The sequence below is a fragment of the Clupea harengus genome, chromosome 2, assembly GCF_900700415.2.
Source record: "Clupea harengus chromosome 2, Ch_v2.0.2, whole genome shotgun sequence".
NCBI classification, from domain to species: Eukaryota; Metazoa; Chordata; class Actinopteri; order Clupeiformes; family Clupeidae; genus Clupea; species Clupea harengus.
In genome coordinates this window covers 5,798,392-5,823,587 of record NC_045153.1, presented here as the reverse complement: position 1 = coordinate 5,823,587, position 25,196 = coordinate 5,798,392, and the positions used below count along the sequence as shown (strand labels likewise).

The 25,196-nt window shown below is 42.3% G+C and overlaps 2 protein-coding genes and 1 long non-coding RNA gene across 3 annotated transcripts; all 3 read left to right on the top strand.

Moving 5' to 3' along the window:
- Positions 1 to 837: 837 nt before the first annotated feature.
- LOC122133444 lies at positions 838 to 3,802 on the top strand. Its single transcript, XR_006152761.1, has 2 exons — positions 838 to 1,120; positions 2,208 to 3,802. It is a non-coding gene; the product is annotated as an uncharacterized LOC122133444 (long non-coding RNA).
- Positions 3,803 to 9,171: 5,369 nt separating this feature from the next.
- On the top strand, positions 9,172 to 10,602 carry LOC122133430 (E3 ubiquitin-protein ligase TRIM35-like). The gene is made up of 3 exons (XM_042709634.1): positions 9,172 to 9,775; positions 10,134 to 10,229; positions 10,317 to 10,602. Exons 1-3 carry the CDS (start codon positions 9,380 to 9,382, stop codon positions 10,584 to 10,586), a joined length of 762 nt encoding a protein of 253 aa, XP_042565568.1. The 5' UTR covers positions 9,172 to 9,379; the 3' UTR covers positions 10,587 to 10,602.
- Positions 10,603 to 13,975: 3,373 nt separating this feature from the next.
- On the top strand, positions 13,976 to 24,576 carry LOC116217934 (transmembrane protein 237A-like). The gene is made up of 7 exons (XM_042703263.1): positions 13,976 to 14,041; positions 14,225 to 14,289; positions 22,064 to 22,137; positions 22,991 to 23,074; positions 23,188 to 23,191; positions 23,465 to 23,586; positions 24,145 to 24,576. The coding sequence occupies exons 1-7, from the start codon at positions 13,976 to 13,978 to the stop codon at positions 24,201 to 24,203; spliced, it is 474 nt and encodes a 157-aa protein (XP_042559197.1). The 3' UTR covers positions 24,204 to 24,576.
- Positions 24,577 to 25,196: the final 620 nt, after the last annotated feature.

Genomic DNA, 25,196 nt, shown 5'->3' with positions numbered 1-25,196 from the left:
GGGTGGCCCATTATTGGCGTGCTCCTCGAAACCTACGGCTTCTTTTTGTTAAACAGTGGTTTCACCCCTCATAAAGAAAAGGTCCAGTTGGCATGGACTAATGCATTGTCCCCCGCTTCAGATGTGGGGATAAGTTGTGTGGTGATATTGCTTGCCTGCTTAATTAATTTATCTCCTCTTCCGTCTCCTCCCCTGTCCCTCTTAGACTGCTTTTCCAGGCCCACTGGAATTGCTGAGGGGAAAATAGGTTGTGTGACTGGGTGAGCTGGATGAATGGTGAGCGTGTGAGTGAATAAGGGAATAGGTGAAGAAGATGGTTTAGGTGAATGGGGGTTTTGGATGGTGCAGAATCCCACTTAGGTGGGCTTCTGTCATAAGGGGGGGGATGTCACGACCCTGGCGGGTCTAGGCCCCGCCCCAGGCTATTTGCATATCTGTTCTGTCTCTGTTTCATTAGCAGGTAATGGGAAGCAGGTGTACCCCAGGTGTAACCCATGATTGGTTGGGCTACAAAAGCCCTGATCAGATGGCAGTCGTGGAGCGTTGGGTTGGTCGTTGGATTTGGTTAGAGATTGGATTTGGATTGTCGTTGGTTGGAGTATCGTTGGTTTTGGATTATCGTCGTCGTTTGTTTATATTACCATTTACCTGACTTTACAGTACATCTTTTGTTTCTCTTCACAACACTGATCTTCACCACACGTTTGCTATAATTACTAGATAACGATATAAACTTGTAAATCATTAATAAATATATTATTATTATTATAAAATCCTAAATTCTGCGTGGCCTCCCCTTCTTGTTTCGTGCCTTGAGCTGGCACGTAACATACCCGAAGCACCGTTGTGGTCAAGTAAGGTCCACGTTTGTGTAGCGGCAAATAACAGTCACACTGTGATTGAAGGTTTTTTTTTTTATGGTTTTGTTTGCCATGGATTGGTTAGTTAGTTTAGCTAACGGAAGCTACACAAGCCTAACAGCTAGCGAAACCGTTAGCTTACGCTAGCCACCTCCACACACACACACACACACACACAGGCATTTGACGATCGTATCCAAGCTGTTATTGAATAAACTTCAACTTCAACCACTACTTAACACGTACGACCTCCTGTAAAGGTAAGTACTATCTTATGCCATTGTATTACTTTGCAGTTGACTTAGTCCTGTTGTTACATAAGCGAGGTGTATTGGGGCTAGCCTACTGTCATTCATTTATGGATGAGCAAGCACCAGTGTGTCAGTGAGAGCTGTTTTTGTGTACCAATAATGACAACGTTGGTAATCGGCTGTGTTTTCTGTTTGTGAAAGTCAGTAAAAACGTCTTTTTAAAATTTGTATCGTCTTCTAGTTTTGTAAGACTAGTTTGCCAGATAACCTGCTAGCTAGCTACCTTGTCTGAGGTAATATAAGTCTGAGGAGTTAGTCGATAGCGAGCTATTGAGTGAACCAGCCTCATCACTCTCTAAATTGAAGACATAGCTAGATCATTGACATTGTACCCTTTGCAAAACCGCGACAACTTCGTTGCAGATGAGACTCATGGGCTTTCCATTAGTGAAACCGGGTAAGATAAAGGCAAAGTTGTCTCCATTTATCTTTATAAGCTCCGTTGTCAACTTTCCTCTTCAGCCCTTTTGACAAAGACATCGTATGCTTATTTCTCTCTGCACGCTATTTTCCTCAAATAATAAACAATATAACATTGTAAGGAGGCGCATCAACCAACTATTTCGAAATAAAAGTAGCCTAAGATAGACGCTAAGTAGTAGCCTAGGTCTAATTAGGAGGCTCAATGTTGAGAAAACTCTATCATTGCTATTCACAATAGGCGAGACTATATTGACAGAGGGGCACACGAGAGAGTTCGTTAAAATAATTAAATTATTCAAACAGACAACCAATGGGCTCATTCACATGGTTTATTATCATTAGTTATTTGTAGTAGACCTATCCATTCTCCATGTAGGCCTAGTTGTTGCGAGTGCAGGTAAGGGGCACCTATCGCAGTGTCTAAATAGGCAGTCATTTGTTCTACAAAACATCTAAATATGTGTAAGTCATGACATGCAAATGGTTTAAACCAGCTTTATGTGTCTACCATATGCTTCATCAGTTTCAGTGACAATGTGTTTTTGGTAGGTACAGATTGGCATTTTTTTTATGTTTGTTAAATTAATTATTGTGTGTTTGTTTTTCCCCTCAGGTTTACCTACAGAGAGGCACACCTAGGAACCAAAGCAACATCCATGGACCCACACCTGGCATACTAAGCACCTGAAGAGCCAACACAAAGCCGATCAGGACATGCCCCCCACTTTACTCCGCTCTTCCCCCTCACTATGGCTCCCTTGAAGTATCCCTTAGAACAGGCATGCAATTGTTAACACATTTAATACCCATTTGTTTACATATTTACTACAAACATGTTCCTACCTAAACTGACATGTAAAAGAAGGGATCCTTGGAACTGGGGTACTCTTCTTTTTGCTGGACCACTGGTCAGGAACTACCATGCTTACTGTTTCAGCAATAGTGAGGTTATGGCTGCAATATCAGTGGTACACTGCTCTACGGTGTCCTCGACATCGCCCACACGGAGGAGTGTAAATGGAAGAGACTATGCTGCTGAGGTAAATGTCCCTGTGATCCTGATTTTCATTACAATATTATGTCTGGTCCACTGTTTTAATATTGTCGCTCGGCCAACCTGTGCTTTTATGGATCCTGGGGTTAGGGCTGGCCCTGATAGTGTTGTTGCCCTAGCCAAGACTTTACATTGCCCCCCCCCCCAAACTATGACACACTATGCTCTACCTCCAAATGATGATACTGATCTCACTTCTATTGAATACTAAGATACTAATTTATATTAATTGATGTTTGCATGCTCGTCCATGAAACATGACCTGTTGTATTTCATTTGATAGCTATTTCAATGTTCAGAAAGGGTATGGGGTGGTAATAGAGTAGTTCAGTAAGAGGATGACGGTAGTGCCAAGTATCCCTTCCTTTTCACATTTGAATTTCAGGAGGACATAAAAATGTTTTTAGACGATTGTGTGTTTGCACAAGGCCTCACAGCTGCGAGCAGATTTTTGTAAATCAACCCATGGTAAGGAGGAGTGCAGTGAAGCAAGGGATCCCGAGTAATTTTTGGTTCATGACCTCAGCATACAGAGACCCTCCACCTGAAGACCTAACTTCCTGCAATCACCCGACACTAAATGTCTTACATTGAAATAAAAGATAAAACAACTCTGTACACTGTCATAGTTCTGCAATGTTTATATGTGTAATTTTTTTCAAATGTAATGTAAGCCAAGTTGCATTGAAACAGAGGTGGTGACATGGTTCTGTGCAAAAGTTTTAGGCAGGTGTGAAAAAATGCTGTAAATCATCAAGTCTGTCTAGGATTACATGAAGAGACAGAAGGATTTGAGGAAGCCTACATCCAAGAAGATCTGTGGTTAGTTCTCCAAGATGTTTGGAACAACGTACCAGCTAAGTTCCTTCAAAAACTGTGTGCTAGTGTACCTGGAAGAATCACACCAAATATTGATTTGATATAGATTTCTCTTCTGTTCATTCACTGCATTTTATTAATTGATGAAAAAATTAACTGTTAACACTTCCATTTTGAAAGCATTCTTAGTTTACAGCATTTGTTTCACACCTGCCTGAAACTTTTGCACAGTACTGTATATCAGAGACAGTTTAATTATCAAAGAAAATTAATTGATATTGGAGAAAGTATTGATGGCATACGTGTTGTAAATAAACCAAGTGTTTCGACATTCAGAGCTAATTGTTGGCCAAGCCTCATATTCAGACTCACGTAAAAACGCGTTAGTTACATTTTCTTAATCTACCCACCGATGTATTTATCGAGTGAATTATACCGCTGTATTTAAAATCAGGTTTGGTAAAAGGTAAATCCCGTAGCTACAGCCGCTAGCTAGCATCAGGTAAGTCTCGTAGCTACAGTTGCTAGCTAACTAGCATCAGGTGAATAAGCTAAACTTTATTTTTGTATTGCAACGGATGATTAGTTTGTGTCGTTGATTACAGAAAAAACAAGTGTTTCGTGACGGGAATCACCACTTTTCTGAATAGCTGGATCACTTAGATATTAGCATGCTAAGTAGCTACTGTACATTTCGCGATTGGTACTGTATTACTCGATACTGGTAATTAATTGTTTACGGGGTCCTACCGGCAAAATAATCGGGCAGCAAATAAATTCTGACCAATGAAGTAGCGGAATGTAATACTCCGTTGACAAATAAGCAGTCGAGACGTCACAATCGCGACAGACTCTATGACGTACCCTAGTAGATATGAGCACCCTAGCAGGTATAAAGCCCACATTAGACAGGTATCTAGAAACATATGCTATGCTAGTTACGTATGCTCATGGTAAACCTTGTGTTATGCTTTCCCTCACACCCTCGAAAACAATGACTACGTGTTTTGACTGTTTCATACTGTGATAAACATGGTTAAGTGACCTAAATATTATTTCCATGAACTGTGTTAGTGTTAATTATTAGTAAAATATAGCGATGTGACCGTTATTCATTCATAATTCCGTTAATGGCTAACGTTAGCACTTGTTAGCCAGCTGTGCTGTAATCTGTTGTTGCTCTGATTCTTGATGTAACGAGTATAATAGTAACTTGCTGTGTTTAGTATACCTTCTAAGTATTTTCTGTATTACAGTTTCACTCATAAATTTCACCTGACAATCAATAAAGTAGTGTACTCGAGTTTGGCTGTCTGTTTACCTACATTAACGCACTGGTGGTGTAAAACACGTAGCGGGAACAGTACATAGGCTTTACTTATCCACAACGAAGTGCACCTGTTGGTATTACAAAAGGACCACCAGTAAGATCTGTCTGTCTGACGTCCTTCCTGCGTTTCTGCCGTTCTCATTCTATGCAGATCAATCTGTTTTGCTATCCTTGTTGATTTATTTTATCCGTATAGGTGTTTATGTTGTTCAATTTCATTGATTAATTTAAAGTCGTCCAATTTCAAGTTATCCATTCTTCAACAATAGCTGCTACCTTATCTTCAAACAGAAAGTAATGTTAAATCTCCATGGCAACAGCTCTCAGGGGTTTGGGAAATAATCGGATTCATTGCTTCCTTCATTATTCACAGCAAAATAAATAATTTTCATTACATTTCATTGATGTATTACCAGACTCTATGTAAAAAGGGCCACGCACACCTCGCAGAAAATTATAAAAATTTAAGCCAGATCTATTTCTGAATTCTCTGAGGACATGGGCTGCGTTCCGTTTCCACGTCTGGTGTAGCCATTCTCAGAACTCTGCTAGTGTCTGCAGGGCAGAATTTCCGCCCTTGGTGTAGCCGCGGAAGGGAGAAAGTTGTGGGAGATGACAGACAATGATTTGTCAAATTTGCGGGAAAGTTGCGGTGATGTGTTAAAATTGCAACGTCGCGCTGAATTCGCGGGGAATCGCTGAATTCGCGTGAATTGGTGCGATCGCAACATCACAACTTCCTGGAGGGTCTGTGTAATGGGAGACTATTCCATAATTTAAGACCAAGAACAGAAAAAGCTCAATAACCCCTGGATCTAACATTAGACCACTGTGAAGTCTCCGAAATCCTAACAGGTAGCCGTCCAACTACATGCCCGCTAGACCCCATCCCATCCAATATCCTTCAAGCCATATTGCCTGCCGTCTTACCGGCAATAACACAGGTGATTAATGCTTCATTTAATTATGGAACATTCCCTTCTTCATTTAAAGTGGCTCGGGTAAAACCGCTGCTCAAGAAGCCGTCTCTCGATCCCACTCAGGTGGAAAACTATCGACCGGTCTCACTTCTCACTGGGCGCTCGTTCAATGTGTCATGGCAAGGTCAGCTGTCTGTACCTCACCACCTTACCACAGGGGTGCCCCAAGGCTCGGTGATGGGACCACTTCTCTTTGCCATTTACACCACTTCGCTGGGCCCTATCATCCGCTCGCATGGTTTTTCCTATCATTGCTATGCCGATGATACTCAACTGTTTCTGTCTTTCCCTCCTGAGGACACCACTGTCTCGGCGCGGAAACGGAACTGATGGTCTTTCCAGCCAAACAGGCCATCCACCACAACATCAGCATCATTATTGACTCCTTATCTCTTGTTCCATCCAAAACAGCAAGAAACCTCGGGGTCATTATTGATGACCAACTGACTTTCACGGACCACATTGCCTCTGTCTCTAGGTCCTGCCGCTTTGCGCTATTCAACATCCGCAAAATCAGGCCGTACCCAACTCAGTATGCCACCCAGCTGCCGGTGCAAACCTTGGTGAGTTCCCGCCTTGATTACTGCAACGCCCTCATAACGGGCCTGCCGGCTTGCGTGGTGAAACCACTACAAATAATCCAGAATGCGACGGCGCGTCTGGTGTTCAACCAACCGAAGAGGGCGCACGTCACCCCGCTACTCATTGACCTCCACTGGCTGCCTGTAGCTGCTCGCATTAAGTTCAAGTCACTTATGCTTGCCTACAGAGTGCTTGATGGTTCTGCTCCCACCTACCTAAATGCTCTTGTAAGGGCAAATGTTACACCCAGGATGCTGCGCTCTTCTAGTGAGCTTCGTTTGGCACTGCCGTCTGTGCAAGTACGGCAGTCCAGACTATTCTCATTTGTAGTTCCACGTTGGTGGAATGAACTACCCAGCCCTACCAGAGCAGGGGCGTCCCTCTCTACCTTTAAGAAGCTTTTGAAGACCCAACTCTTCAGAGAGCACTTCCCGTCCTAAGTGGCACTTCGACTAGTGCGTAACTTGCAATTACAGCAGTTACATTTCTGCACTTCTTTTTTCTTTTTATTTCATTTTGTTATATTTCTTATGTAAAGTAGTATTTATTTATTGTTACACCAGGTTCTATTGCTCGTAGCTTGACTATTCTCTCCCTTGTACGTCGCTTTGGACAAAAGCGTCTGCTAAATGACTAAATGTTAAAACGAGAGAAAGTTCATTAGAGGGTCTTAGGGCCCTTGGTGGAGCAGAAGGGATCAGGAGATGTGATGTGTAGGCTGGAGCCAGACCATTCACAGCCTTAAAAACAAACAATACAATCTTACAATCAATCCTAAACTTCACTGGAAGCCAGTGTAGTGTAAGTAGAACAGCTGTGAAGTTAGAAGTCTAGCCGCTGCATTTTAGTATAAAAGTTATAGTAGTAGGCTATAGGCTGCTAGTTATAGCAGTAGGCTGCTAGTTGCAGGGGCGCAGTGCAGCATGCATGTGTGTCTGTGCAGCAGTGTTACGTTACGGCAGCTCAATCACTCAATCACAGCGTTTTAAATAATATCTCTATTATTGTAAATAATATCTCTACGTCGTGTACGTCGAGGAAGGGAACGTGTGACTCCATGAGTGAGGCCATGAGTGGACAGTGGTTTGTTTTCTGTACAGATAGTAAATATAGAGCATGTGTTACCCCACAGCCCTCCACCTTTCTCACAGAGAAACAGGAACTCCAGAGGATCAGAGTACAGCTGAAATGGGACAGAGGAAAGGTGTCATTCTCTGACCCTGACGATAACACACACCTTAATAAGACACATAACACACGCCGATGGAGATGGATTGGACATGTGCTGCGTATGCCACCAACATCACTGCCAAGGGTAGCCCACAGGTGGACTCCAGACGGCCGCAGAAACAGAGGCAGGCCCAAGGAGACTTGGAGGAGGACAGTGGAGACAGAAATGAAGAAGCAGGGATGGGCCTGGGTTACCTGGAGAGATGTGCTGCAGACAGACCACGCTGGTGGGCTCAGGTGGAGGCCTCATGCACTACCCAGTGTGAAGAGGATTAAGAGAAGAGAAGAATAACACACACACACACACACCTCACACACACTTTTCACTTTTACACACACTTTTACTGGCTGTAATTTCTCTTCTCTGAGGATGTTAGCAGTGAAGGCTTCTTTGAGAATAGAACAGCACAGCTAGAGGCCTCTGTCTGGACCCACACTGACACATAGAGAGTGAAACCTGCTTTAAAATAACAATATGTTATTTGGTGTAAAATGTAAAACTTGTGCCGATGTTTTCCAGGTATGATATCAGTGTGATTACAAGTGACTTACAGACACCTCACTCTAAAAAAAAAATTCTCCACATAAATATTACAAATTCCAAAATAGCTTATTTCTTTCATTATGTAGGCAAATTATTCCTGCAGACCACGCATGGGACGTCTTGCCTGTCTACTTTTAACATGAACTTCAGGATCAAAACCTGTGTGAAATCCACTGATCTGGGGTCATTCTCTGTGTCTCTGGCAGGTACAGTCCACAGCCACAACTGGGACTTTTAACTGAACTCCAGAGTAATTGGCAGCAGTGATAGGGGAACTGGTCTGGCAACTACGGCCGACCAATCAGAATCCTTCTTTACTATAGTCCCGCCCTCTGACTGACTGGCACCAGAGGAAGAAGTAAAGTTGATTACTGTCATGAGACGTCCGAACTCAGAAGGATGTTTCAGGGTCAAACAGAGTTTACTAAGGAATACAGCCAGGTGAAGGGGGATGCAGACACATACAGGGAGACCTAACAGACTCGCGGGAGAATGCTCAAAGGTAAACGTGTCTTTTATGAGCCGACAAGGAAACTACAAATACTAGAAACCGAAACCAAAATACACAGCGTCAAACGCTGGAAAAAGTAAACTGTTAAAGTCACTGTCGATACTGAAAATACAATTAACAAAAACACTCAGAGTAACACTCTGGGATTAAGCAAACTCAGGGTATTCCTCTAGTCAGAACCCGGGCTCGTGAGCACGGATCTCTGGCAGACGGCGGAGCAGAATCCAGGTGACGCGGAACTTGCTAAAGTGAAATTCAGCGGACACGGAGATTGCTAACACAGGTAACCAGGAGAGCGCAGTCACACGGACAGAACAGAAACCAGAGCGCTGGCCTTCTCGGGCAGTATCTTAAACTGTGTAACGACGAGACCAGACACGGAGTGAGGGGAGTGAAGTATATGGTGTGAGACAGGTGCGTGTGATTGTGTGATAAGGAGACGTGAATGCAGTGTGGGCTGTGAACGAGACTGATCAAACGTGCAGCTGGGAGAGTGAGAGTGCATGGGTGTGGCCGGAGCAGATACTTCTATTAGAAACTTTTTTTTAAACTGTATTTAAACTAAAGAGGAAAACAGTTTGGGCTTAAAGTGAAGCTGGTGAGGCTGAAGTTCTTGTAGATTAAAGTTTGAAACAGGGAAGACTTTCTGGACTGACTCGACTTCTCAGACTGCTGAAAGTGAGAGCAAAGCTGGTCAAACAGCCTTCAGAAAGGACAGTGTAGTGGAAAGACAAAATGGCTTCTAAACTTGAAGAGGATCTCTGCTGTCCTGTGTGCTGTGACTTCTTCAAGGATCCTGTCATTTTGACCTGTGCTCACAGTGTGTGTAAAGCCTGTCTGCAGCAGTTCTGGGAGAGCAAAGGATCCAGAGAATGTCCCTACTGCAGGAGAAAGTGCTCAAAGGACTCCTTCCTTTCTAACATGGCGTTAAGGAACCTGTGTGAGGCCTTCTTACAGGAGAGAAGTCAGAGAGCTTCAGCAGGGTCTGAGGCGCTCTGCAGTCTGCACAGTGAGAAACTCAAGCTCTTCTGTCTGGAGGATAAACAGCCTGTGTGTGTGGTGTGTCGAGACTCCAAAAAACACACCGGCCATCAGTTCCATCCTATAGATGAAGCAGCACTTGACCGCAAGGTAAATGTTTTGGTGATGAGAAAAATACACATTGGAGTTGATTAGTTCACATTATTATTTTGACTCCCACACTTACAGATGAGAGGGGATATCTGTACTGTGTGTCCCTTTAGACAAGAGCGTCTTCTAAATGATGACATGCAAATTCTCTCTCTCTCTCTCTCTTTCTCTCTCTCTCTCTTTTTCTCTCAAACACACACACAAACCTGTCAGCTCTTGCGAAAGCTAAATGTTTTATCTCTTTGCTTAGGTGTGTGTGTGTACACAGTAATGTGTTTGGTGTGATGTTTTGTTTGTAGTTCAATATTAGAAGAAGAACACAACACATCTATTACAGTAACATTTTCTTTCATTCCAGGAGGAGCTGAACATTACACTGCAGTCCTTACAGGAGAAACTGAAGGCCTTTCAGGAGGCGAAAGTCACCTGTGATGAAACAGAAGGACACATTAAGGTGAGAAAGACTTGTCTCAACGCTCACAGAAAAAGCAACTATATGAATGTGTTATTGGTGTTATAAGTATTAAATGTGCTCATCCAGACTCAGGTCCAACACACAGAGGAGCAGATCAAGAAGGAGTTTGAGGAGCTTCACCAGTTTCTACGAGATGAAGAGGCAGCCAGGATAGCAGCACTGAGGGAGGAAGAGGAGCAGACGAGTCAGATGATGAAGGAGAAGATTGAGAAGATGAGCAGAGAGATCTCATCTCTTTCAGACACAATCACAGCCATAGAAGGGGTGATGGGAGCTGATGACATCACATTTCTACAGGTATTCTTGTCAGTGAATCTCTTTAGCATTAAAGTCTGATTTTAAAGACCACCTCTCTGGATGATACACTGTGTCTTAAAAATCACATGGGTCACTACTCCAGTCTATACCACAACTGTCTATTTTATGAGTACTATTTTACTGCTGTAAAACACACACACACACACACACACACACACACACACACACACACACACACACACACACACACACACACACACACACACACACACACACACACACACACACACACACACACAGACTACACACTTGTTCTCATCATTGTCTGGTTACTGACTGATAGACCAAACTTCAGGATGACATTGTATCTATGAGAAGTGGGTCACTACTCCACATATGCTAGTTATTGAGCTATTTGTGATTATTATCTTATTGTTGTAGGGTACACACCAAGGACATGTCATCCTTATGAACAGGGTAAGCTGTACTTACCTGATATGAGTGGTCTTTAATACAGCATAATTTAATCCATTTCCTTCTTTTTTTTTACCAGAACTACAAGAGCACAGTGGAAAGGTGAGTGATCTGCCTCCTGTCTCTCTCTTCTCTGTGGTTCTGAACCCAAACCCACAGCAGCACTGACTCCTGAATGTTATTCCAGAGCCCAGTGCACACTGCAGGATCCAGAGAGGGTTTCAGGAGCCCTTATCAATGTGGCAAAACACCTGGGCAACCTGAAGTTCAGAGTCTGGGAGAAGATGCAGGAGATTGTTCAATACAGTGAGTACACAGTCACATCCGCACACACACACACACACACAGTGCTTTTCGTCCATTGTTACTGCCGTAGTTAATGCGGCACAAAAAACTATGTTTTAGGGAACGCACATATCTGGGCACACACACACACACAGAGACACACACACACACACACACAGACACACACACACACAGACAGACACACACACAGACACACACACACACAGACACACACAGACACACACACACACAGACACACACACAGACGCAGACACACAGTGTTAGGCTTTTAGTAGTGAAGGCCCCACTAGCAGACAACACAGCTCAAGGATCAGTGTTAGTTTTAATAAAGTTACCCGGCAACAATCCAAAGGCAGAAGACTGTCTTGTAAGTCAACAGGCAGGCAAGAGGTCAATAATCCAACAGTCAAACAGAGTCCAAGGCAGAAGTATCCAAATCATAGAATCCAACAGGGTCAGTTCAAAAATCAGGCAAAGGGTCAAAGTAGGGTAGGGTCAAAACATACTATAAAATGTGGCATCCTGGGCTCCTGAAGTTCAGAGTCTGTGAAAAGATACAGGAGATTGTTCAATACAGTGAGTATAGTTAGCATCTCTCTCTCTCACACACACACACACACACACACACACACACACACACACACCTTTAACCGTGACTCGGACATCAGAGCATATTTCTCCAACTTTACCTTCACTCCACTGGCTTTCAGTACGTTTTCACAATAGTTTTAAGGCTTTGCTGATAACGTCCAAAGGACTGCATGGGTTGGGCCCAGTCACGGGTTTAAGGGTGTCGCTCATTTGCAGTTATGGCCCCTAAACTCTGGAACAGCCTTCCCATTATGTCAGATCTGATTCCTCCCTGGTGCTTTTCTAAAAACTAATTTTTATAAGCTTTTCTTTCCTGTTTTTGTATTTTCATTCACCTTTTCTGCTTGTTTTTTGTTGTTATATCTAGTGTATTTTCTCTACTCATTCTGTAAGGCACTTTGGGCTATAGTCAGAAAGGTGCATTAAAGTGTTATTGTTGTTGTTGTACATTTCGTACAGGCACTGCTACTGTCATCACGCTATTCATTATCATCTTCATTGTTGAAATCATCATTAAGTAATTTACTCATCATCACTCACCTTTACTTTCTCACACATCACTCAGTGTTCAGCTCATGTGTGTGTCCTTTCTCTCTTCTCACACATCACTCAGTGTTCAGCTCATGTGTGTGTGTGTCCTTTCTCTCTTCTCACACATCACTCAGTGTTCAGCTCATGTGTGTGTCATTTCTCTCTGCAGCTCCTGTGACTCTGGATCCCAACACCGCACACCCACTCCTCATCCTGTCTGAGGATCTGGCCAGTGTGAGACGTGGTGATGAGAGCCAGCAGCTTCCTAATAACCCAGAGAGATTTTATATATGTGACTGTGTCCTGGGCTCTGAGGGCTTTAACTCAGGGACTCACTGCTGGGATGTGGAGGTTGGGGACAGTTATTACTGGGGCTTGGGAGTGAAGACAGAGTCTAGTGAGAGGAAGAGACAGAGTGTCATCAGTGGAGTCTGTCGTGTGTGTCATAGTAATGGTGTATATGCAGCACGCGCTCCATCCCAGCCAGACACTCTTCTCACAGTGGAGCAGAAACCCCAGAGGATCAGAGTGCAGCTGGACTGGGACAGAGGAAAGCTGTCATTCTCTGACCCTGATAATAACACACATCTACACACTCTCACACACACTTTCACTGAGAGAGTGTTTCCATACTTGTTTACTGCCCCAGGCTTCACTCTTCGTATTTTACCAGTAAAATCTTGCATAACGCTGAAGCATCACAGTTAGAGCTCATACAGCCTCTGTCTTACCATGGATGATAAGAATTCAAAACCCTGATAGTAACACACATCTATAACATTTATGAGTCATAGCTAATTACCGGTCTTCAACAGGACTGGAAGCAAGCACACTAACAATGTAGGCTTATTTCTGTTCTCTCTTAATTTCAGTGAATTAGTTTAAATGTTCATAATTGTTTCCTCTGTTTTCAAAAGAGTTGTCAGAAGAGGCAGAACACAAAACAAAATAAAAAGAAAGTCTGTTCAGCCAGTGTCCCCGTGGTTATTCAGAGTTGATGTGTTGTGTATTATAACAAAGACAGCATTTAACTTAACTAAATAATATATACTTATTCTAATCTGACAGCATTTAACTTTACTAAATAATTGACACGTATTCTAATCTGACAGCATTTAACTTTACTAAATAATTGACACTTATCGTAATCTGGCAGCATTTAACTTTACTAAATAATTCACACTTATTCTAATCTGACAGCATTTAACTAAACTAAATATTTTTTGTGAATTAAAATCTCTACTTTATAGCACTTTTAAAATACAGAACGCCAAATTAAAATTCAACCACAAAGAAAGGAAGGTGAAGCAAGAGGTGTGATAGACGGATCTGAGGTCAGCCTGTGTTTGTGTGTGTGTGTGTGTGTGTGTGTGTGTGTGTGTGTGTGTAAATCTTTTCCCATTGTGTGTGCATCTTCAGCACTCAATGGGTAAAGCCTGTCTGCAACAGATCTAGGAAGCCCAACGATCCAGGATGATGAGAAAATCTACAGAACAGGGATGAGCTTCTGAGTTCTCCAGAATCTGTCAAGGACCGTCCAGAACCAACTACAATTGTTTAAATGTATGAAGTTAACTCTGGACACTGGAGCTCCCCCTAGTGGCACTCTGCAGCAGGTGGTGCAAGGTGGCGCAAGCACTGACAGGTTTGTGTGTGTGTGTGTGTGTGTGTGTGTGTGTGTGTGTATGTGTGCGTGTGTGTGTGCGTGTGTGTGTGCGTGTGTCTGTGTATGTGTGTGTGTGTGTGTGTGCGTGTGTCTGTGCGTGTGTCTGTGTATGTGTGTGTGTGTGTGTGTGTGTCTGTGTGTGTGTGAGGCTTACCCTGCACAGTCTCTACTCTACCTTCTATTTGCGATTACCACTGTTTCTGCTTTCAACATGTAGGTGTGTGTGTGTATATGTTTGTGTGTGTGTCTGTCTGTGTGTGCGCATGTGTGCGCGTGTGTGTGTGTACATGTGTGTGTATGTGTGTTGTGTATGTGACTACAAATGTCCAGTCGACTCCCATACTCTATTGCATATACTCATACTAGAGGCACTTTCTATATCCATTGGTACTACTTATATTCCCCATATTAATCAGAATCACATCACATCACACATACTGGTGATATTCCCTTTCCATAAACTATCATTACTCATATTCCCACATTAATCTGAATCACATCACACATACTGGTGATATTCCCTTTCCATAAACTATCATTACTCATATTCCCACATTAATCTGGATGTCATCACACATACTGGTGATATTCCCTTTCCATAAACTATCATTACTCATATTCCCTCATTACTTCCGATTCCCATGTTGTCCCTCACTCACTCCGATCACTGAGAACAGCAGACATTCAACAGGCTCTACACACCACAATAATAAGACTGTGCATACTGTTACAGTTAAGATCAGACAAGATTAATAATTCATTCAAATTACATGTGTGTGATTTAAATAACAAAACAAAAAGATAGAACAGCACAGTGTTAGTGTGTGTGTCTAGTGCATGTCTTTTTTTAACGGCAGTTTAATGATTAACACAATACAACACATGATATCAGTGTGATTGCAGTCTGCCGTATAGACACCTCACTCAATATTAGATTTTTTTCTCCACATTAGTATGAAATTGTAACATGTGCATACATGTATTCCAAAAGAATATTCCTGCAGACCACGTATGGAATGTCTTGCCTGTCTACTTTGAACCTGAACAGGATCAAACTCTGTGTGTTATCCACTGATCTGGGGTCAGTCTCTGTGTCTCTGGCAGGTAGCAGTCCACACCCACACCTGGGACTTTGAACTGAACTCCAGAGGAGTCTGTGGCAGCAGTGATAGGGGAACTCATAAACATATTTACATAGATGGCACTTAACTGCCAAACCGATTAACTATGCTTGCCAGGGGCAGAACACTTGTGTTGTCCTGGTTGCCACTTGCTAAAATGGAAAAAAATGTGACTACAGTCAGATTCATAATATGTCAGTCGCTCAGCCAAAACGCAGGGATTCAAGTTTTTCCGTCGCAACCATATATGTTATAATGACCGAAATCCAGGTAACGGTAGATTGTTTATATATAGCCTATATTTCTCGTTAGGCTAATATTCTCTTCTTTTGACTAACATTAGAATAACGTAACGTAAGCTCCCATGTCCATTTCACGTTAGCTATTAATAGTCTGTCTCTGGTGGCCAACTAACTGTTAGTTAGCTCTCAACCTACATAATGTTATAATGGCAAAATACAACCAGAAACAATTGTTCAGTCTTACCTGTGAAAGGTAATTCCACGCGATCTTGTTGTGATTGTTCAGCTGTTCGTACAGCACCAAGCTGCACACCAGTGAGGCATCTTGATGCAATGATCACCTCTCCAATATGGCGGCGACGTTGACATGCGATCCAAAGGCCAATGGGACTTCTATGTATATATGTCTATGAGGGAAGTGGTCTGGCAACTACAGCCGGCCAATCAGAATCCTTCTTTACCATAGTCCCGCCCTCTGACAGACTGACACCAAAGGAGGAAGTGAAGTTTATTGCAGTTTGATTCTCCGTCCTCCACCAGACGCTGTCATGTGGGATACGTTTATTAGGAGCTTTTTTAAAACTGTGTTTACACTAAAGAGGAAAACAGTTTGGGCTTAAAGTGAAGCTGATGAGGCTGAAGTTCTTGTGGATTAAAGTTTGAAACAGGGAAGACTCAGAGTTAGGGACTGACTCGACTTCTCAGGTTGCTGAAAGTGAAAGCAAATCTGGTCAAACAGCCTTTGGAACGGACAGTGTAGTTTAAAGACAAAATGGCTTCTAAACTTGAAGAGGATCTCTGCTGTCCTGTGTGCTGTGACTTCTTCAAGGATCCTGTCATTTTGACCTGTGCTCACAGTGTGTGTAAAGCCTGTCTGCAGCAGTTCTGGGACAGCAAAGGATCCAGAGAGTGTCCCTACTGCAGGAGAAAGTGCTCAAAGGACTTCTTCCTTTCTAACATGGCGTTAAGGAACCTGTGTGAGACATTCTTACAGGAGAAAAGTCAGAGAGCTTCAGCAGGGTCTGAGGTGCTCTGCATTCTGCACAGTGAGAAACTCAAGCTCTTCTGTCTGGAGGATAATCAGCCTGTGTGTTTTGTGTGTCAGACCTCAAAGAAACATAAAAATCACAGCTTCAGTCCCGTAGATGAAGCAGCACTGGACTGTAAGGTAAGAATCTACTCTGGTAATACTGGCCATAGGCTCTAAAATAACACATCTTGATCTATTCTATTTTATCTATTTTATTTTATTGAGTTTGGACTATTCATGGTAGAAGTTACTGTAATATCTTAAATGTAACAGTAGATGGCGATCTCTACACGCTGTTGTTAAAACTGATGACTGTTGCACATCATGCAAACCTCTGACCTGAAATACTCTGAGCCTTTTCTTCCTCACTCCCACTCTGCCATACCAAGGACTCCCAGAGTGTACAGGAGCAAACTTAAGGAAGCCCTCGACTCTATCCAATAAAGAGTCAAACTTCACGTCACTATCGTTTCCAAAACTCATCTTGGAGTCATAATCATTACTGACAAAGAGATGTGGTCTAATTATGCACCCAAATTGGCTTTAAATCATTACAACATACCCTTTTTCCAACATTAATTTTGATTTAGTCTGAAACCGTATCTCTTGACATGGCTAATGTCTATTGATGTGTATTATTGGGTTAATCTGGAAACGCTCATGTCTACTTTATCTACACTTTGGGGTAACCCCCCTGTTATCCCCATATCACCCCTGACTCCATGCACAAAATATCAAGATATTCACTCATTCACTCATATATCCCTCAGAGACTCCCTGAAAATGAAGCTACTTGGTTTCCTCGTGCCAGTATTGTAGAATAGTATAATCTCTAGTCTACAGTAAAGTGTTCATTCATTCCAGGAGGAGATCAAGGTCAAACTGCAGCCCTTACAGGAGAGACTGAAGACCTTTGAAGAAGTTAAACTCATCTCTGACCAAACAGCAGCTCATATTAAGGTGAATCATGGATCATATAATGAAGAACTAGTATTTTTCAAATATATCATCATGAGACAGCAAATCATGTGTTATGGATCATTTCAAATGTAACTGACACATCTGCTCATAATTAAACAAGAACAAGGCTTTTTTCGTGTTCTATTCAGACTCAGGCCCAACACACAGAGAAGCAGATCAAGGAGGAGTTTGAGGAGCTTCACCAGTTTCTACGAGATGAAGAGGCCGCCAGGATAGCTGCTCTGAGGGAGGAAAACGAGCTGAAGAGTCAGATGATGAAGGAGAAGATTGAGAAGATGAGCAGAGAGATCTCATCTCTTTCAGACACAATCAGAGCCATAGAAGGGGCAACGGGAGCTGATGACATCACATTCCTGCTGGTATTCTTGTCAGTGAATCTCTTTAGCATTAAAGTCTGATTTTAAAGACCACCTCTGTGGATGATACACTGTATCTATTAAAAAGCACATGGGTCACTACTCCAATCTACACCAAAACTGTCTAGTTCATGAGTACACACACACACACACACACACACACACACACAAGTGTTCTTCACAATTCATCCATTAGTTAGATCAATGAATCAGTGCCTGGTTACTGACTAATAGACCAAACTTCAGGATGACATCATTTTATCTATGAGAAGTGGGTCACTAGTCCACATATGCTAGCTATTGACTTTTGTGATTATTATCTTACTGTTGTAACATACACACCAAGGACATGTCATCCTTATGAACAGGGTAAGATGTACTTACCTGATAACAATGGTGTTTAATACAGCATAATTTAATCAATTTCCCTTCTTTTTTACCAGAACTACAAGAGCACAGTGGAAAGGTGAGTGATCTGCCTCCTGTCTCTCTTTTCTCTGTGGTTCTGAACCCAAACCCACAGCAGCACTGACTCCTGAATGTTATTCCAGAGCCCAGTGCACACTGCAGGATCCAGAGAGGGTTTCAGGAGCTCTGATCAATGTGGCAAAACACCTGGGCAACCTGAAGTTCAGAGTCTGGGAGAAGATGCAGGAGATTGTTCAATACAGTGAGTACACAGTCACATGCGCACACACACACATCTGCACACACACACACACACACACACACACACACAGTGCATTTCATCCATTGTTACTGCCGTAGTTAATGCGGCACAAAAAAAGATGTTTTAGGGAATGCACATAGTATCTGCACACACATACAAACACACACACTAACACACACACACACACACACACACACACACACACACACATAGGCTTTTAGTAGTAGCCCCACTAGCAGACAACACAGCTCAAGGATCAGTGTTAGTTTTAATAAAGTTACCCGGCAACAATCCAAAGGCAGAAGACAGTCTCGTAAGTCAACAGGCAGGCAAGAGGTCAATAATCCAACAGTCAAACAGAGTCCAAGGCAGAAGTATCCAAACACAGAATCCAACAGGGTCAGGTCAAAAATCAGGCAAAGGGTCAAAATCACAGGCAGACAGAGTATAGTATGTCAAAACACACTATAAAATGTGGCAAAACACCTGGGCAACCTGAAGTTCAGAGTGTGAGAAGATACAGGAGATTGTTCAATACAGTGAGTATAGTTAGCATCTCTCTCTCTCTCACACACACACACACACACACACACACACACACACACACACACCTTTAACCGTGAGTCGGACATCAGAGCATATTTCTCCAACTTTACCTTCACTCCACTGGCTTTCAGTAAGTTTTCACAATAGTTTTAAGGCTTTGCTGATAACGTACAAAGGACTGCATGGCTTGGCCCCAGATTATATATCAGAGCTCTGCTGCCGATTCAACATGCTCAATTAGCTGAAGAGTCAACAACACAGGTCTGACCAGTGCCAACAGTGTGGGACACACCACAAAAACTAGGGCCACAGACGCTAACCGACTGCACAACATTGGCTGACGGCGACCGTTGGCCCTGTGTATCACCAGCTTATGGGTGTCGCTCATTTGCAGTTATGGCCCCTAAACTCTGGAACATCCTTCCCTATAATATCAGATCTGATTCATCCCTGGTGCTTTTCTAAAAACTCATTTTTATAAACTTTTCTTTCCTGTTTTTGTATTTTCATTATATTTTCATTCACCTTTTCTGCTTGTTTTTTGTTGTCACATTTAGTGTATTTTCTCTACTCATTCTGTAAAGCTTTGGGCTAAAGTCAGAAAGGTGCTAGACACATTAAAGTGTTTTTTTTGTTGTTGTACATTTCTTACAGTCACTAATGCATCTAATGCACTATTCATCATTTTCATTGTTGGAATCATCATAACTCACTCATTTACTCATCATTACTCACCTTTACCTTCTCACACATCACTCAGTGTTCAGCTCATGTGTGTGTCCTTTCTCTCTTCTCACACATTACTCAGTGTTCAGCTCATGTGTGTGTGTCCTTTCTCTCTTCTCACACATCACTCAGTGTTCAGCTCATGTGTGTGTGTGTCCTTTATCTCTTCTCACACATCACTCAGTGTTCAGCTCATGTGTGTGTTCTTTCTCTCTTCTCACACATCACTCAGTGTTCAGCTCATGTGTGTGTGTGTCCTTTCTCTCTTCTCACACATCACTCCGTGTTCAGCTCATGTGTGTGTCCTTTCTCTCTTCTCACACATCACTCAGTGTTCAGCTCATGTGTGTGTGTGTCCTTTATCTCTTCTCACACATCACTCAGTGTTCAGCTCATGTGTGTGTCCTTTCTCTCTTCTCACACATCACTCAGTGTTCAGCTCATGTGTGTGTGTGTCCTTTCTCTCTTCTCACACATCACTCAGTGTTCAGCTCATGTGTGTGTTCTTTCTCTCTGCAGCTCCTGTGACTCTGGATCCCAACACTGCACACGCATGTCTCATCCTGTCTGAGGATCTGACCAGTGTGAGACGTAGTGATGACGATGGCGATGATGAAGTCAGTGATGAAGATGATGATGATGGTGATGAAGACAGAAGTGAAGGCAGTGATGAGAGACAGCTGCTTCCTGATAACCCAGAGAGATTTGATGAGGGTTCCTGTGTCCTGGGCTCTGAGTGCTTTAACTCAGGGACACACTGCTGGGATGTGGAGGTTGGGGACAGTGATAACTGGGCCCTGGGAGTGAAGACAGAGTCTAGTCAGAGGAAGGGGAGTGTCCCCAGTGGAGGCTGGCGTGTGTGTTATATTAATGGTGTATATGTAGCTCTCTCTCCACCCCAGAACACTCGCCTCACAGTGGAGCAGAAACTCCAGAGGATCAGAGTGCAGCTGGACTGGGACAGAGGAGAGCTGTCATTCTCTGACCCTGATAATAACACACATCTACACACTCTCACACACACTTTCACTGAGAGAGTCTTTCCATACTTTTTTTCTACTGCCCCAGGCGTCCCTCTTACTATTTTACCAGTAAAATCTTGCATAACGCTGAAGCATCACAGTTAGAGCTCATACAGCCTCTGTCTTACCATGGATGATAAGAATGCAAAACCCTGATAGTAACACACATCTATAACATCTATTAGTCATAGCTAATTACCTGTCTTCAACAGGACTGGAAGCAAGCACACTAACAATGCAGGCTCATTTCTGATCTCTCACCACTCAATTCAATGAATTTGTTTAAATGTTTGTAATTCTTTTTTGTTTTCAAAAGACTTTTATCAGTAGAGAGCCCAAGACAAAATAAAATGAATATCTGTTAAGCCAGTGTCATCGTGGTTACTTAGAGCTGATTAGAGCTGACAGCATTTAACTTAACTAAATAATTGACACTCATTCTAATCTGTCAGCATTTAACTTTTATAAATAATTCACATTTATTATAATATTTCAGTCACCATTTGTACTTGATCATCTGGCCTTATGTATAAATATGTTTTATTAATTAAAATTTCTTCTTAAAGGTACTTAATACAAAATGCTGAATTATAATTTGATGGAACTGAATTGAGAAACACGCTTAGAGGGTGTGTCCACACTAAAATAATCTCAAGAAATCCTGACTCTGTCTTCCAGTCCGTTCTTCAAGTTTGGCATGCTCATTACATTCTATCAAATTCAACCACAAATGCAAGAGGTTGTGTGTAATCTGAAGTCAGCCTTTGTGTGTGTGTGTGTGTGTGTGTGTGTGTGTGTGTGTGTGTGTGTGTGTGTGTGTGTGTGTGTGTGTGTGTGTGTGTGTGTGTGTGTGTGTGTGTGTGTGTGTGTGTGTGTGTGTGTGTGTGTGTGTGTGTGTGCGTGCACACATAAATCTGAACTTAATTAACCTCAGTTACAGTCGTAGAAATGGTGAGATTGACTGTTTTTTCAGAGACGTGTTTGGATTGGTCGATGTGTCTGTGTCTCTCTGTGTGTGGTGTGTGTTTGTGTGTGTCTCTGTGTGTGTATGTATGTGTGAGTGTGTGTGTGTGTGTGTGTGTTTGTGTGTGTGTGTGTGTGTGTGTGTGTGTCTGTATGTGTCTGTGTGCGTGTGTGTGTTTCTGTGTATGTGTGTGTGTGTGTGTGTGTGTGTGTGTGTGTGTGTGTGTGTGTGTGTGTGTGTGTATGTGTGTGTGTGTGTGTTTACAGCATGTTGATGGAGACCTCTCTCCTTTGGTTATTACCCCTGTCTCTGCCCCCTCCTGCTGTCAGGGTGAACCTGGCCAAAGCCTCCATGGCTCTGAGGGGACTGCTTACTCTGGACCCTGCAGCCCAGGCCCCCCTCTGTGAGTACTAGTGCTGGGTATCACCACCTGCCCGACAATACCATACATATCACCATACATATCACCATACATATCACCACACATATCACCATACATATCATCATACATATCACCATACATATCACCATACAATACATCACCATACATATCACCATACAATATCACCATACATATCTCACCATACAATACATCACCATACATCACAATATCACGCAGGTATCACGATAGTACTCCTGATGGTAATTAAGCTTTTAGAAGGACAAATTAAAGCCACTTTTAAATATCATAGCTCTTATACGAGTCTGTCATTTGTTTCATCCATTATCTCTTACTTTTGTCATGGCCTGGTTGAATTCCTCTTCAGTTCTCTTTAGTTCACATTAACACGTTTTATAAACACGTTTAGAATCACATGAATGGTTCTTTTTCTTGTTTAAGTGTACTTTGTAGACAGTTAAAAGTGTATGGAAATGAATGAATGAGGGAATGAATGATTCTTTTTTGTTGTTGTGATGCACTTTGTGGAGGCTTCATTGAGAAGTGTATGGAAATGGATAAATGTTCATTTTCTTGGTGTAGTTTATTTAAGTTATTAGTGTATGAATGAATGAATCATTTTTTTTTTCATCTGCGGTGTACTTTGTGTAAAGTTATTAGTGTATGAATAAATGAATGAGTATTTGTTTGTCTTGTTGTAGTGTACTTTGAGTAATATTATTGTGTATTGTGAGTGAATTAATGAACAAATTGTAGTTTGTTTTGTTGCAGTGCAGTGTACTTTGTGTAAAGTTACTATTAAATGAATAAGTAAGTTTATGAATGATTAAACAAATTGTTGTTTGTTTTGTTGCAGTGTACTTTGCGGCTCTCATCTTGACTCTGAGTCAGCAGATGACCAGTGATCGCATCCATCTCTACCACACTGCCAATGAAACACATCCTGGTGAGAAACACACACACACACACACACACACACACACACACACACACACACACACACACACATACACAGACACACACACCATCTCTACCACACTGCCAATGAGACACTCTGGTGAGAAACACACACACACACACACACACACACACACACACACACACACACAGACACACACACACACAGACACACACACACACACAGAAATACAGACACACACACACACACACACACAGACACAAATACACACAGAAATACAGACACACACACACACACACACACACACACACATACACACACACCACACTACCAATGAGACACAGTCTCTCTCTCTCTCACACACACACACACACTCACTCATAATTACTGATCCCTCTCCCCCTTTGTTAGGCCTCCTGGATCAGAGCAGCAGCTTCTGAAGCCCTGGATCGTGGTGAACCTGGTGGTGGCTCTGCTGGTGGGTTTGGCCTGGGTGTTCATCTCCACCCGGCCTGACATGGACTACACCGAGGGTGAGCAGGAGGAGACTGTCTGGGGCTTTTAGGGTTTAACTGCCCCATTCAGTTTTTACTTCACAAAGCAGGGCTTTTTGTCTGAAGCAACTTGCAAATATATTAATGTTATACGTACAGTATATATGTATGATATATATGTATGTTCTTCATTAGTAGTCAGTGTGTGCTCCCAGGGAGCCAAACATGAAACCTCTGGAGCAAAGCCCCTCGTCCTTATAGTACTCCGCGATATCTAAAGATCATACGATTATCATAATCATATCTAAAGATCATACATTATCATAATGATAGATCATACGGTTATCATAATGATATCTAAAGATCATACGGTTATCACAATGATAGATCATACGGTTATCATAATGATAGATCATATGGTTAACATAATGATAGCCGAAGATCATAGTTATCGTAATGATATTTAAAGATCATGTGGTTATCATAATGATAGATCATACGGTTATCATAATGATCGATCATACGGTTATCATAATGATAGCTAATATCTACACTGTTTGAGCTGAAGTGAGAAACAATGTCTTCCATGTCCTGCAGAGTTCCTGATGGCGATGGAGGATTACAGACATGATGACAAGCTGGATATCCCAACCTGAGGTCATCACTGAAGACTTTTGATCTTCTTCCAGACCTCTTCAGCATTCATGTCAAGGGGATTATTTTGTACAGATAACATGTGAATAGATTATAGCTGTGGCTATTTTTTTATTAAGAGAAATAAAGTCAGTTGTGGAAATTTTTTCATTTGTCTGTCAGTGTTTGGAGTGTAACCTCACACTGTGGGAGAGCTACCCAAGCTGAAGGCTGAACCACTTGGAGCACTGAACCAACAAACCAGTGAACGAAGGACTGAATGAATGTTTAACTGCAGATTAAAGAGTTTCATTAAAAAATGATATGTTGTCGGGCAGGGTAGCCCTCATTGTAAAACGTGTCATGCCTGTCCTAAGACATGTCCTGTCTTATTAGTAGAGCAAGGTGAAACCAGTTCATCTTTGCAAAAGCATGTTAGTTAAAGGCAGGAGAGTCTTCATTTTCTTTCTCATATTTCTGAGACCAAACACACATCCATTGAGAATATTCTGTGTACTGTGATGAATGTAGTAGCCCAGGACAGTGTGCCTGAAGTCTCTCAGGGTGGTCAGGGAATTTGTCTTTAGAATCACACAGGCTGGTCAGATCCTGAAACACAACGCCAGGTTTGCTGGGAGTGTTGGGATTCAGTATTATGGGATCTGCAAAGAGAAAACACACACACATAGTTGAACACATATATTGCTCACTATTAACAAAATACATCCATTCAGAAAATGTATGCAAAATAACATATGCAAATATTATCAACCAAACACCCATTTCATACCATAGTAAATATCCCCAGAATGCATAATAATTACCTAATGAAAATGTGGACAAAGCAAATACCCCTGTAACAGAATGCCCCACTCCCTGCCCTAGTGGTACGCTGTAAAAGTACAACCTCAGTGGGAAGCGTGCTTTCGCATTGGGAACAGTATGGGGAAGCGAGAGCACCGGGAAGTGTGAGTAAGTGTATGTTTAACCAGTTTATGGACGTTATAGAAATACAA

Excerpts from the sequence above, each read along its gene's own strand:
- LOC116217934 (XM_042703263.1), top strand. The coding sequence starts at position 13,976 with ATGAAGTTAACTCTGGACACTGGAGCTCCCCCTAGTGGCACTCTGCAG. Across the intron at positions 14,290-22,063 it reads ACTGTTTCTGCTTTCAACAT|GGTGAACCTGGCCAAAGCCT; the intron begins GTAGGTGTGTGT and ends TCCTGCTGTCAG. Across the intron at positions 23,587-24,144 it reads TGACATGGACTACACCGAGG|AGTTCCTGATGGCGATGGAG; the intron begins GTGAGCAGGAGG and ends CATGTCCTGCAG.
- LOC122133430 (XM_042709634.1), top strand. The coding sequence starts at position 9,380 with ATGGCTTCTAAACTTGAAGAGGATCTCTGCTGTCCTGTGTGCTGTGAC. Across the intron at positions 9,776-10,133 it reads AAGCAGCACTTGACCGCAAG|GAGGAGCTGAACATTACACT; the intron begins GTAAATGTTTTG and ends CTTTCATTCCAG. Across the intron at positions 10,230-10,316 it reads AAACAGAAGGACACATTAAG|ACTCAGGTCCAACACACAGA; the intron begins GTGAGAAAGACT and ends GTGCTCATCCAG.